The 14752-nt window shown below is 44.3% G+C and overlaps 1 protein-coding gene across 2 annotated transcripts in view; it reads left to right on the top strand.

Annotated features, from left to right (window-relative positions):
- LOC138798457 (tetratricopeptide repeat protein 31-like) overlaps window positions 1-14752 on the top strand; it is a 62677-nt gene that overhangs the window by 45511 nt on the left and 2414 nt on the right. For both annotated transcript variants that reach the window (XM_069978924.1, XM_069978923.1), the window contains 7 exons: window positions 2595-2736; window positions 4351-4455; window positions 5376-5466; window positions 5545-5614; window positions 7142-7219; window positions 10710-10812; window positions 12397-12503. In XM_069978924.1, coding sequence (XP_069835025.1) covers window positions 2595-2736; window positions 4351-4455; window positions 5376-5466; window positions 5545-5614; window positions 7142-7219; window positions 10710-10812; window positions 12397-12503 — 696 coding nt within the window. The remainder of the gene's footprint in view (window positions 1-2594; window positions 2737-4350; window positions 4456-5375; window positions 5467-5544; window positions 5615-7141; window positions 7220-10709; window positions 10813-12396; window positions 12504-14752) is intronic.

The raw sequence follows: 14752 nt of genomic DNA, 5'->3' as shown, positions 1-14752 counted from the left end.
GTTTGTCTTTCAACATGTTGAAAGACAAACGACTTCAACGATCAGCCATCATGAATGATGTTGGCTGATGGTTGCCTCCTATTCTACGGGACAATTATCGTGTGTAATGGCTGGTATCTGCTGAATACGGCCGATAATCGTTCCGTGGAATAGGGCCTTTAGTCACTGCTCCTTACTGGTGCTGCATCATCCCTGCAGGAACTGTCCCGTTTAGCCCTCAGTTAGTGATTGGCTCATTGGGCGACCCTGAAGTGTTCAATCCAGTCACTTGAGAAATTGGGTCGGCACTGCGGTCATATACACGTTACACGCCACTGATGAAAGCAGACATAGGTGGTGCTAACTTGCAAAATCTGGCACATAGCTCACAAATCCAATGTAGAAAAGAAAAAGTTGCAATTCACCATCAGATGCGTCTGTGAAGAAATCCTTTATTAATGCAGATAAAACAGCAGGGACACTGTGCGGACAGACGCCAAAAGGAGCAACGACAAGTTTCATGCGCTTGGCGCTTCTACGGACTACGTTGCTTGTCACTGCTTCTTTTTGTCTGGCCAATGTTTGTCCGCACAATGTCCCTGCAGTTTTATCTGCATTAATGAAGAATAAAGAACTTCTTCACAGAGTTTCCCTTTAACTTAATATATACAGGTCCACATGTGCTCTAACCATGGGTGTTTCTGCCATGAAGCCAGTTGAAGTTGTTGCCTCAGGCTGTCTGTAGGGGGCAGGACTTGCCACCAACCGTGCAACTCCAGACCTCACCTTTCCTTTTTTAAAAAGGCCTCTGAAAAAAAGATAGCTGGAATCTGGTTGCTATGGGCAACGGCCCTGCTGCTCTGTTCAAATTTAAGATAATTCTCCACCCTGTTATGACTTTTTTCGGCTATGTTCACACAATGCACAAATAATGGCCGTTATTTGGCACTCATTTTTAGATGACGTTTTAAATGAAAATTACATTAAAAAGTCTATAGACAGCGGCCAGAAGTAATTGACTTTATCGTTATTTCAGCGGCCGTAGAAAATAACAGCCGTTGTTCGATACATTGTGCAAATCATTTCATTGTGAAAAGAATGGCAGTTGTGTAAACTGAAAACCCACGTCCGTTCTTTTCATAAAAGTACATTGTGTGAACATAGCTTTAATGTAGATTTATTCTGTCCGAATTTTTCTAAGGTTACCTAAGTGGTTTATACCAACATCAGAAGATATCCCCTACCCACAGCATAGGGAATAACTAGCTAATTGGTGGGGGTCTGACAGCTGGGAGCTCCACTGATCCTGCGAACAGACGTCAAATGTCTCTCGAATGTAAAGAATGGCAGCGCTCCTGCTCCAGCACTGCCCCATTTCTTCCCCATATGGCTCCTGAATATTGCCTACTGCTGATGTCCTACAGACAGGGAATAAAGTGGACATTTGACCTCCATTCGTGTAATTGCTGAGGGTCCTAGTCAATCAGATCCCCACTGATCAACTAGCAGGTGTCCCATCCTCTGATGTTGGACGGAAGGGAGGGATCTGACATGTTGGATCCACCATTTTGTTCAAAAAGTAGATAAGGTGTTGGGGTCCTATTACACAGGCCAATAAAGGCCCGATCAATATTGTAAACAAGCGACAATCTGCTAGATTGGTGCTCGTTTACTGGGCCTATTACACAGCTCGATAATCGTTTAGCAAGGGCTGCACAGACATCGTTACCTGACCCTCTCTCGTTCTCCTGGGCTCTGCATTCTTCCTGGTCCCACGGCTGCAGCTTCAGAGCGGCCTATCTAAGCTGGCAGGCCGCTTAGCCAAGCACTGTCCAGGACCGCTGCGGCCAGTGATAGGTGGAGCGGCCTGTTAGGTTAGACAGGCCACTCTGAAGCTGCAGCCGTGGCACCGGGATGCATGCTGAGTGCAGGAAAAGACAGGTAAAGTATTAACTGTTTGATCAACCATCAGCCGTTGGCTGCACATCTCCATTACACGTAGCGATGCACAGTCGGCAGTCGATTATTTTAGGTCTGGACCTAAAGAAACGATCCGCCAAGCACGTCCAAACCCGAGCGTCCGGGATTACTGGTGACTGAAGAAGTTAGATGCAGCACTAAGGTTGCCTAGAAAACATGGATATGACCTATGGCTGTATACATGTTTCCCAGGACACCCTAGGGCTGCATCCAACTTCTTGGTAGCCACTGGTATTCAAATGCTGCACGTTCAGGTTTGGAAGTGCTTGAGGTTTTCTCATTTCTGCAAGGCATCTCTAGAGAGGCTTATCTTCCTTAAAGGGGTTATTCAGGCTTAGAAAAACATGGCAACTTTCTTCCAGAAACAGCGCCTCTCCTCTCCTCAGGTTGGGTGGGGGGTTATGCACCTCATTTCCTTAGAAGTTGATAGAGTTGAATTGTAATTCCACACGCAACCTGCTCACAGGGGCAGTGCTGTGTTTGCAAGGAAGTAGCTGTGCTTTTGCTAACCACTGTGCAGACATCGTCTTGTCCGCATTACCAGACAGTTCTTTGCAATAAACAATTGCTGGACTACATACTGGACTTTTACTGTAACGACTTGGGAAATGACTGACGTATTGTTTACTTTGCAGGTATTTTGGAAACCGTGCGTACTGCTACGAGCTGCTGGAGCTTTACCCCAAGGCCCTGGTGGATGCAGACATTTCCATACAGCTCTGGGCTGATTGGCCTAAAGGCTATTTCAGGAAAGGCCGAGCCCTGAAAGGATGCAATGTACGCAGCTCTTTTGATTGTGATGTTGGCTTTAGGCATTCTGTCTGGTTTCCTATGTGTTTCATGCATATTTATCATGTGCTGTGCTAATGCATGAAAAATAAATGTTATTGTGCGGTGCATAATACTTCTCAAATGCCCTTTATTCTCCCCTTCTTTCCACAATATCTGATATTAGGTATAATTGTATGCTGCTTTTATGTATGTAATGCAGTGAGCCTATATACAGCATTGTGCTCTGCTGTTTACCGCTCACACTAGGGACGCACGATGCATTAATTTTCTTTTCTTATACTGCGTGGGGACCAATGGTTCAATGCTAGGATGTCATACAGATGTAGCCAGCGCCAAAAAGGTACATTACATCTGCTCTACGCAATTTACTGAAATACTCCATGCTGGACTCTTACACAGTAGTTTCTGTGACATCCTATAATGTCCTGGTCAGGGTTAGTGTTCACGTTTGGGCCCCTTCTCTGCTATATGTGCATGGTCTTCTAGGTAGTCACATGGGGGCCCCATTCAAGGGTTTGCTATTGGGCCTAGCCTTTTCTAGCTACCCCCTGAGAAACCTCGGGGGAGATTTATCAAACATGGTGTAAAGTGAAACTGGCTCAGTTGCCCCTAGCAACCAATCAGATTCCATCTTTCCTTTTCCAAAGAGTCTGTGAGGAATGAAAGGTGGAATCTGATTGGTTGCTAGGGGCAACTGAGCCAGTTTCACTTTACACCAGTTTGATAAATATCCCCCCTTGTATGTATTATACGGAACCTGTCACCAAAACAATTCGATCTAATCTATTGCCACCATGTTATAGAGCAGGAAGAACTGAGCAGATTGATGTATATCTTTGTGGTTAAAAATTCAGGATAACTTGTAATATGTTGATGGAATTCCTGATTATTCTGTGATAAGGAGTCCAGTGGGCGGTGTCACTCAGTGGAGTGGACTCTTTAGCCTGGAAACATCAGAGATTTAAATCAATACATTACAGGTTATACTAAGCTTTTCCCATAAAGATATATATAAATCTGCTCAGCTCCTGCTCTAGAACAGGATGCCAGTAGCATTTTCATGGTGACTGGTTCCCTTTAAATTTTAACATACCTAATCTTTTGTCCTCATAGGAAATCAGCTGCTGCCAGAGGTATCTGGTAATGGCTTATTCCCCTTTTACATTGAAAATATATGCACGTCTAGCTGAGCGGAGTATGCATGTGTGCGGAGGCAGGGTTGGGAGAAATAGTTCTCAGCTAAAAGCAGATTTGATAGACAGCTGGCTGAGAGGTATGGCCACCATTAGAACTGCATTTGTGTCTTTCTCCTGTTCTAAAACTGGACTGATCTGTAAAACTTTACATAGAGATCTAGTCACCCCCCCCCCCCCATGTGATTTCTGAGCAAGGCTTCATGGGGCATGTATTCCCCAAAACTACTACCTACAGACAGTGACTATTTCCGGAAATCTGGATGATCCTGTTCTGGATAAAAGGTTAGAGTTGGCTTGGGGGAAAATAGAATAATAGTCATATAATTGGGCATGGCACCATGTGTTTGTTAGACTACCCTTTAACAGTCAGACCTGGGTTAACGGCTTGCTTTCCTTTCCGCAGAGGTATGCAGAAGCAGAGGATGCCTTCAAGATGGTGTTAAAGTTGGATGAAGGATGCAAGGAAGCTTTGGAAGAGATACGTACATGTCAAGTCTTGCAACTCACGGTAATTGATTGGCTTGTTTATTTGTTTTACTCTTTACATGTAGTGTCCGGTTTATACAGGTGAGTGCCTTGCTGGGTGTATTAGGATGTGCATACATTACCGGTCCACACTCCGGCTTGCTTCGGGGGCTCCCGGCAACCTGATGTCCCGCTCAGGCAATCAGTGTCTGCGGTGGGGCAGCGTACTGATTGGCTGAACAGGAGTCTGGACCACGAGTTAAGGGGGTCAGCGTTTGAATACTCGCAGCCGGATAAAGAATCCGCTGCCGGTATGTAATCCTGTTCAGAATGACAGTAAAGGGATCCGTAGCTGATCAGTACATATGAACCCACCCTTAGGCCATGATCAGACAGCGTGTAACACTGGCCGGTCTGTGACCTGGCCGGGTCACAGATCGGCCGGTGTTACTGAAGATCATCCCGGCCGTTACATTACTGGCCGGATGATTATCTTTGCTGGTGAATTTAGGTGCGGGCGCACCCATGTGCGTCCGCATCCCAATTCACCACTGCACACAATGGAGCGTGTGGCTGGAGGTGCACGCTCCATTGTGTGAACTGACATGTCTGTGCGGCTGCTATTCAATGAATAGTGGCCGCAGAAAACGTCATGTCCGTTTTTCATGCAGCCGATGGAATCCCAGCCAGTATACTATGTGTATACACTCCCTCCGGGATTTCATTCCAATACAAAGTACGTTTAGCATAAATCACGGCCATTGTTGCAAATTGCAACAACGGCCGTGATTTATGCTAAATATACGTTGTGTGGCCTTAGGGTGCAAACTTATGTTTCCATTTACAGTAAGCAAGCTGAGATCTTGGTGCCGAACTGTTAAAAAGAAATCCATATGTGTTGAATAAGCTCATCGTTTCCGATTCCTCGTGTAAAACTGCGTGTGTGACTCTCTTTTTTTGAAGGATCTCGGTTTTACCCAGGGACAAAGCATTCACTTGGTTGAAGAATACGGATCTGTCGCCGCAGTAATGGAAGCGCCGATTTCCGCTAAAGGTGATTTTCTGGCCAGTTACACTTATCAGTTATGGGGGCACAGGCCGAGCTCTGGGTAATTCTCCTTCTTCCCGGCAGTCTTGCAGGAGAACATGAAGCTCGATGAGACGGGAGAAGAGGAGCTGCTCTTCCTAAATGAATTGTCAGAGTGAGTGCGGCCACACATCTGCTGCCGGAGGAAACCTATAAATCTGTTTCGGCTGACAACAGTGTATAAATGCTCTCCTCAAGTATTTCACTTATGCAGATTGCCTTCCCCTCTTTAATCTTGAACTCAGCCATGCATTTCACGGTTCGCTTCCTCCCCAAGCGTCTTTAGTGGGATATTATTGTAAACTATTTTATGGGGGATGTCTCTCCACGACTGCCGGCTCTGACTACAGTATCGGTTTCTGCCGGTTGCTGTCACACGGGCTGCGGGGAATTTTATTCTTTATCTATGAGTGACTATAGGTGAAGTTATCACTGAGCTGTTTCTGCAGTCACAGATAACGCATTACATTCAGACTGGCTTCACTCCATAGGCTGTAGCATAAGTCAGATGTGGCATTTAAAGGGAATGTGGCGATTGAAGTTGCTGTCTGTTTGATGTAGGTTATTTATTACCTATTCTAGACATATAGGTGTTTCTGTTTGTGCTGTATGTAAATGAAGTATTTGGGGCATCTCTGTGCATTTATCTCTCCTCTTGCTGCAAGCACGCCTCCTGTCTGATGATTGACAGGCCTCCTTGCTGTGACATCAGGTGTCAATCAGGCAGAGGCGTGCTTGCAGCAAGGGGGAAGAGATAAATGCTGAGTGATGACTCTTTGACTCAGAGATGATGTTTAACACCCTGATTACTTCTGGTATTCCTTCTACATACAGCACAGGCGACAAAGTTTAATATCCATGTATAAAGTGGGTAATCACCTACATCGCACTGTCAGTAGGTTTACTTAGCAAAAGCTGTTGACATGTCCCCTTTAAATCTTTAGAAAGTTGTATTGGAAGAACTTCCTAAGTTAATATATTGTATTTAGTTTGTTTGCAGTCTCATGTAAGTGCTTAAAGCGACGTACCAGTGTCGCAGTTCATAGTGCCACACCACAAGCTCGACCGGTGTCTTTACACAATGGTGGTTGTCTTTGCTATCCCAGGATATCCTATACACGTCCTATAGATCGGTTAACCGAATACAGGCTGCAACCTGTATTGCAGGGGTAGGGAATCTTGGCTCTCCAGCTGTTGTAAAACTACAAGTCCCATCATGCCTGCACAGCCAAAGCTTTAGCTTTGGCTGCCCAGGCATGATGGGAGTTGTAGTTTTGCAACAGATTGAGAGCCAAGGCCCCCTATCCCTGTTGTATTGTGTCAATAGTCTTAAGAATTGAGATGACTCCTAAGTGCAGATAGCAGAAACATTTAGCCGTTCACACCTACAGGATCTGCAGCAGATCCGCAGCAGATTTGATGGTGCAGATTTGATGCTGTGCTCAGTTATTTAAATAAAATCTGCTGCGGATCCGCAGCCGAAAATATGCTGCGGATCCAGTAAGTGTGAATGTACCCTTAAAGGGATTTCCCATTTTAAAGGGAAACTATCAGCAGGTTAGATTTTTATTATTATTATTTATCACTTACATATCCTGATTTTTTTTATTTTTATTTTTTTGCATTGCATGTTGTTCTGCAGGACCCAGAGCTGTTCATTGTGGGTAGGAAACGTAACCGAGCAGATAACAGAAAAGCAGCTGTTTGAACTGTTTAAGTGGTAAGAAAAGGCTTCTATATGTATATATTATATATGTATTGTCTACATGTTTATGTTAGGATGGGAGGAGTTTAGATGACAGTCTTTGGCTGGATGGTCATTCAGACCCCACCCCTGAGGTTCCTAGGGTGGGATTTAAGTGGCCTGATTTGGCTTGCCCTCTGCTTTATGTAAAATTGCTTTACTTATACAAGGCATTTTTACCAAACAAGAGGACCCATTCTGTTCAGTAAGAATATCTAACTTACCCTTTATTCACTTAAAGGGGAACTCCATTGAAAAAATATATTCTTTCAAATCAATTGATGTCAAAAAGTTATATAAATTTGTACTTTTACTTCTATTTAAAAAGCTCAAGTCCTTTAGTACTTATCAACTGCTGTATGTCCTGCAGGAATTGGTGTGATATTTCTTGTTTAACACAGTGCTGTCTGCTGCCACCTCTGTCCATGTCAGGAACTGTCCAGAGCAGGAGAGGTTTTCTATGGGGATTGGCTACTGCTGTGGACACTTCTTGTCATGGATAAAGGTGGCAGCAGAGAGCACTGTGTCAAACTGGAAAGAATATACCACTACCTGCAGGACATATAGCAGCTGATAAGTATTGGAAGACTTCAGATTTTTAAATAGAAGTAAATTACAAACCTAAATAACTCTAAAGCCACTTGATTTGAAAAAAAAACCCCAAAAACTGGAGTACCTCTTTAATATTTTTTTTTATACTGGATGGATGACTTTTTGTCCTTTTTTTATTCTGTTTTTAAGACTTTGTATCTATAGACTAGTGTATAGCAGATTTTCGGCGCAGCACTATGCTGCTGTTAGTCATTGCAGTAAATGTGACATTAGCCGCCATTTCGCTAGTTGTGTTTAATTTCACGATTTGCGAGGAGTCTACCTGTAAACTCAGGGGAGTCTTGGCTTCATTTCATTAACTCTGTTTGCGTCTGAAATTAGCCTTGAAATTAGCAGTGTCGTAATGTGTTACTTAGGAGCATCGCTCTGCAACGGCGGTCAGCGGAGCCTCGCCGCTAATGGATACCACCCTCCATAGTCAACACATTAGTCTAGAAGTGCTTCTGCCGTACAGAAATAATCTTTACTCCTTTATACTATTTATTGCGCTGTTGAGGTGACTGACCCCAATAATGAGATGATTACAAGGTATCCTGCTGCCGAGACCTCCAGCAGTCAGATCTATGGAGGAATTAGACAGCAGGTGTTAACTTTTCTTGCAGCGCCACCACAGGGGTAACATGGCATTACACAGCTGGGAGATTTACCTGTATACCATTCTGGCATTTTAAAGGGAATGTATGGGCAAGAATTTTATTTATTTTATTTTTTTACTGATTAGAGACACAATCTGAAACATTCTTTTCTAATCTGTTTTTATTCCTCCTTATTGTGTGCTTTATAGCAAACAACATGGACATAGACAACAATAGACCTGTCCCATTAACATGACTGGGAAACATTGGGGCTGATACTTACCCTACAACTTAGAGTTTTAGTCTCCCAAACTGACAGATGGGCTGCATGAACTATCCTTGTATCGCTCATGCAGCCCTGGAAACTGACAGCACAGACATATAGATATGTATAAATCTGCGCTGTCAGTTTCCAGATCACAAGCAGCAGTCTATACTTACCAGCCATGCTGCTTGTGAACCGGTATCTGGCTGTATCTTCAGGCCCCTCCTCCTCTGGCTGTCAGTCATTCCAGAGCAGTCATTCCAGAGCAGTCAGAGGACCAGAAAAACAAATGCCGGATCACAAGCAGTGTGACTGGTATGTATAGACTGCTGCTTGTAATCTCGAAACTGACAGCATGGATAGCTACACATAACCTATAAACATATCTGTGCTGTCAGTTTCCCTTTATCTTTCTCGGCCGAACAACCCCCTTTTTACACAGGAGGATGTACGGCTAAGTTTTCCAAAAGACTCGATCAGCTGGGCATTTGCCCAGTGTTCGGCTGATCACTGTCCCTTTTACACAGGCCGATTATCGGAGGCTGGAGCGTTTCAACCTGTCGGATTTTAAAGGACACTTTTTGGTATTAAAATAGAAAATGACGGGTGTGTCGGTTTTTAGAGATACTTGTGGCGCGTTATATTAGTAAATGTGGTGAAAAAAACAAGCCCATGGGGAAAAACTAGCATAAACCATCAGTTTGTTGACAGACACACATTAGTAAATCAGAGACATTACCGAGCAGACTCCGTGATTTTTTTGCAAAGATCATTTTACATGGAGGTGGGAGGCTGAGCTGTGAGCATCATTTATTGTCTTGTCACTTTACAGCAGCCTCCTCCTTATCACTGACAGAACAGGAAGTCTCAGCTAAGTTTTAGACCTAGTTGGAAAAAACTTGATTTAAACAGGAGGTAATTTTCTGATAACACATTACTATGGCACTGCTTATAACAAGGGGCACTAAAATCAGGCTGAAAACGTTTGGGTACCAGTCCTGTTTTTACATTATGTGATTTTACATTGTTAGGCTGTGTTCATGCACAATTTTTTGACAATTTTATTTTTTTAAAGGATCCAAAAACAGGCAAAATAAAAACTGGGAACGTAGCTGAAGAATAAAATTGATGCTTGCTCCTGAAAACAGCACCACACCTTACCATGGGATGTTTCTGGTATTGCAGCTCAGCTCCAGTTATCCGGCAGGGGGGAGTTTGATAACAAGTAGGCACTTACCTCTCCCCGTGCCCGCAGTGAGCTGCAGGACCGGCCTTGGGACCCCCGCCGGAAGACATTTGTCCCCGAGTTGTCATGACATCACCACTCGGGAGGGAAAATGCCTGTCTCAGCTGATGGACTAACTGCTCAGCCGATCAGTGACTAGCGGCATCCCGACCCTGTCACTGACTGGCTGAGCGTCCAGTCCATCAGCCGGGTTGTGACCTGTCAGCTCTGGAGATCCCGGAGCCCGGCCCCACCACTCACCGTGGGCACGGGGAGAGGTAAGTTCCCACATTTCATCAAATTCCCCCCTGCCAGCTGCCGCAGTTTCAAAATGCCCGGACTTATGCTTGAAATGAAAGGGGCTGAGTTGCAATACTACATTCAACCTGTGCACAGTGGTGGCACTGTTTTGTTTTGTTTAGTTTTTTTATAGAATGCGGGCATGTTTTCTAGTGCTTTACGCCGCCTTTAATTTTGTCTAAAATGAGTGACTCTAATGAGCTGATCCTGACAAAAACCTCTAGGATCGGACAAAACATATTGGGGGTGATTTATCAAACATGGTGTAAAGTGAAACTGGCTCAGTTGCCCCTAGCAACTAATCAGATTACACCTTTAATTTTCCAAAGTGTCTGTGAGGATTGAAAGGTGGAATCTGATTGGTTGCCGGGGGCAACTGAGCCAGTTTCACTTAAAACCATGTTTGATAAATCTCCCCCATTGTGTTGATTTTTTTTTTACATTTATTTTTAAGAAACATAATTTTTATTTAATTTTTTTTTTGTTTAGTTATGGTGAAATTCATAGCATTCGTGTCCTCGGCGAAAGATTTTGTGCATTTGTTAACTTTAAGTGCCCTATTGCGACGGCCAGAGCACTTGAGGGATTGCAGGTAAGAATTTAAGCTATGTTTATACCTTTTGAATACCTGTAATAGCAATGGCTTCTTTTAGAAGGTTAGGGACATGCATAGTACGACCTGCTGTACAATAACCAGGCAGAATGCAGGGGGCACTTAGTTTTTTCCTACTATAAATCACTGTACGGTGTCTCCTTACAAAGATGACACTTCTTCTAATGCAAATCACCACAGCAAGCTCAATGCATCCATTAAGCTAGCGCCGGGTTATTTCAGCTCTGAGGCCATAAGGATTATATTACAGGCTGTAACATATCTGTTGGGTCATTCAAAACATTACAGCTTTCAATAACCAATACAGTGCTCCTGTAACATACTTGTTATGGCGCCCCCTGGTGCTCCTTTGATTCCCTCTCAGAACGTCCTGTCCCAGTGAGAAGAAAGTGCCTGTAGTGCACTGATCCTTATTGGCTGTATAATAGCGGTTCCACAGTAAGATGATGTGGGTGAGGGGACTGAGCTACTGAGCGTGTGTGACCACTGGCTCTGGCCAAATTAGGTGGACGTTCTAAGTTGGAGTCAGAACAGCAGGGGGCACCCAAAACAAGTATGTAATATTTTTAAAAGGGATGAAAAAGCCATCATTAGTAGATTGTGAGGATTCGATTCACAGCACCTCAGCTCTATAAGTGGCTGTGGTGCTTTAAAGAACTGTGTAACCCCTTTAATTGTGGGGTAGGCAATATTAAAGAGGTACTCCGGGTCGGGGTTATTTTTAGGGTATGGCCGGGGAAGTGGTGGAAATGAGGCCGTCGGTAACATCTCTCCCCGGTTCCAGCGCTGGCTTCCTGGTCTGAGCTGCGGCTTGGGACGTGATGTCTCAAGGCAGCTCAACCATTCAGCAGTGGTAGCGGAGTCCCGCTTCGGCCGCTGGATAGCTGAGCTGCCTTGAGACGGGGAGGTACATGACCGGCGGCCTCTATTTCCACCCCTTCCCCAGCCGTACCCTAAAAATAACCCCAGCCTGGAGTACCCCTTTAAAGCAAATCTACCATTAGGTATATCGCTTAGGGTTTTTTTACATTAATGGATCGGCGCGGTAATGCCGGTGGTGCCGTCTTTTATTTTGAACCGCCGCCTGGTTCCTGCACGTGGTGTTGATCTCAGCCATGGCACAGAGGACTGAGGGGATCGTCAAACTGGGGGCCGGCGGGCCTGCCCCCAGTGCTCCATGCTGGGCCTGCGCCCAAACAACGGAACCACAGGCATCCACGCTATGGCGCCGATCACTTACCGTTAAAGAAAATCCAAAGCTATGTACCTGATGGTAGATTTGTTTTAAGGAATTAGATTTGTATAATCCTAATATTTTATTTTAATATAATTCTAAATAGATGGAACTATGAATACTGTCATCTGTGTGCGCTATACAAATAAAGCATTATTATTATACTGTCCGATTTCCGTATCGCGCCCTAGATGTATACTGTATAAGCTTACTAGTACTGCTGGGAATTTTAGATATAAGTATTTTGCTTGCTGAGCAACTTTTTTACCATGTTCTAAAATTGGAAAGTACAAGACGAGATCAGAATAAGTTTCTGTTTCTATCAACAGGGTAAAGAAGTGGAGAACACAAGGTTATTGATTCGATACCCAGACAAGCCTCACCGACCCCTGGCTCTCAGCATTTCAGAAGCACAAAGCAAGGCGGCTGCAGCAAAGTAAGTTTTGTGAGCCCTCCGAGTACCCTCCGTAGTGCTGCTCGGTCTGGAGTAAACATCTCACATTCCCCATAAGCGGCATACTGCCAATCTATTTATAGCCCTGTAAATAAGTAATACCGAGAATTGTGAGAAAATCAGATTTTTCAGGCCACATTGAGTCCCTTTTGGATACTGCAATGACTTCAGTATTTGAGAAAACTGAGTTACATCCACTGACTGCAGCTTCCTCCAGGCCCATCATGTATTTTTCTACTATTTTTCCAACAATGTTGTAGTAGGAAGCTGTAGATACAGAGACACGACTCGGTGACTGGTTGGTGTATTTTTTCCCCTTGCACTGTGTAAACAAGTATATATTACACAGTTCCATATATTTCTTATTAGAGAAAAACCGCAAACTGAATGGAACCAAATAGAAGGCAAATGGAGACCTGATGAGGTGGTGTTGTAATTTTTTGCAGTTTGTTTCAATCAGTCTTTCTGTATAATGTAAGTCAGTGGGAAACAAATCTTGCTGTATGCTTTTTTTTTTTTTTGCTGTATTTTTTTTTTTTTTATCCCTATTCATGAAACGTATACTTTAAATATACACAAAAGTGCAGTGTGAACCCAGCCTCACAAGACACTCTACTATCCTCCATGCTGCTGCTACATGTTGGTAATCCCCCTTTAGTAAACACTCCCTGTAGATAACCCCCTTTGTAGTTAGCCCCCTCCCCCATAGGAAGTTCCCCTTGTAGAAAATACCCTTTCCTGCAGGTAATCTCCCCTATGTTGGCAATGTCCTTGTACTAAACACCTCCCCTCCATGTATATTATCAGGCCTTTAATCGTGTCCGATTATCCTCCAAGCCCTACAAGCACACTTGATGTCACTTGTGCCATGGAGAAAGAGCGGCCTCTTGTAGCTGGAGGCAGAAAGCTGCCTGTGGCCACAAGAATAACTGGCAGAGTGGGGAGCCAAAATCTTCTTGCTGTGTCAGTGCACTGTATCTAACTGTAAAGGCTTCTAAGGAGCCATTATAGTTAGATAGACTTAGCACCTGGCTGGGGGGCGTTCCTCATATTGTCCTGGTCTTTCTGTGCTGCAGCACAGAAAGGGTTAAAGACGAGAACACAGGACATGCCTCACTGGCTCCTGCACTGACGAACTTCTGACCTCCACACTGGCTGGCATCCTTAGAACGGAGGTCGGAGGCTATTTATTGGTACAGGAGCCAAAAAGGCATAAATGTTCTGTCTTCTGGTCTTTAACCCTTTCTGTGCTGCAGAGCCTAATTCCTTTGTGTTACTTAAAGAGCAGACACTACATTCATGTCTTATCGGCTCCTGCAGTTCTGCACACAACGTGATGTAAAAATCCAATTTGTGATTTTTGCTTAAAATTAAATCGTCCGCCTTCCCAAGGGTGAATTAATCAAACTAATTTGATCAATCACCCAGCCTTAGGCTAAAACATATGATCTGCCTAATTTTGAATTACTGACTTTGCAGCTGAAAACCTACATAAAAGAAGATAACAGAAAGCTCCATACATTTTTAGTGGCCATGCTGAATTATTGCAGTTTAGCGCTTATTCACATCAATGGTAGCTGAGCTGCAGTTACCCAGCATGGCCACTACACAGTGTATGGCACTGTCTACTTCTGTCTCTGTTTTGAGGGCCACAGCACTGATAAAACAGCATGCAGCCATAGGCTATGTCCATGCAGCCCTTGTTAAACGATAATTGGGCCGTGTAATAGGCCCAGTAAACGAGCGCCGATCTAGCCTTCATCGGCCCGTGTTATAACACCCTAAGTTCTGCCCTGGCTCTGATCGTGTTGTATACATCTTATACTCCTTACATATAACCCTGTGCACTAGTGACGGTGCAGGTCTTAGACCTTGAGACGTGACACTTGGACACAGACCACGCCAGTCTGCCCTCTGATTGATTTGCAATCGTCTATTTCCTGCCGCTGTTAATGATCGCTCCGGAGGTGCAACATCTTCCCCTCTATAATATCTGTCGAAGACGCGGACGTCTGTCCCTTGAATCCTGTCCATGAGCAGTCTGTGCCAAGCCTTAAATCCAACCCGTCTCACTCTGTCCCCCCGGTGCCTCCCATTAATATGCTGCAGTGTAATAGTCACAGCCCATGTTGACATCTACCATCTATCCTCCTCGCAGCTCCAGACGATGACTTTCTCCCCTTTAATTCTGCTGCCTGAGCAGTCGGCTTGTGAACCGGGAACAAGAATGT

This window comes from Dendropsophus ebraccatus, chromosome 8 (assembly GCF_027789765.1).
Source record: "Dendropsophus ebraccatus isolate aDenEbr1 chromosome 8, aDenEbr1.pat, whole genome shotgun sequence".
Lineage (NCBI taxonomy): Eukaryota > Metazoa > Chordata > Amphibia > Anura > Hylidae > Dendropsophus > Dendropsophus ebraccatus.
Note: the sequence above shows the minus strand (reverse complement) of the source record. Positions and strands in the feature narration are given on the sequence as shown.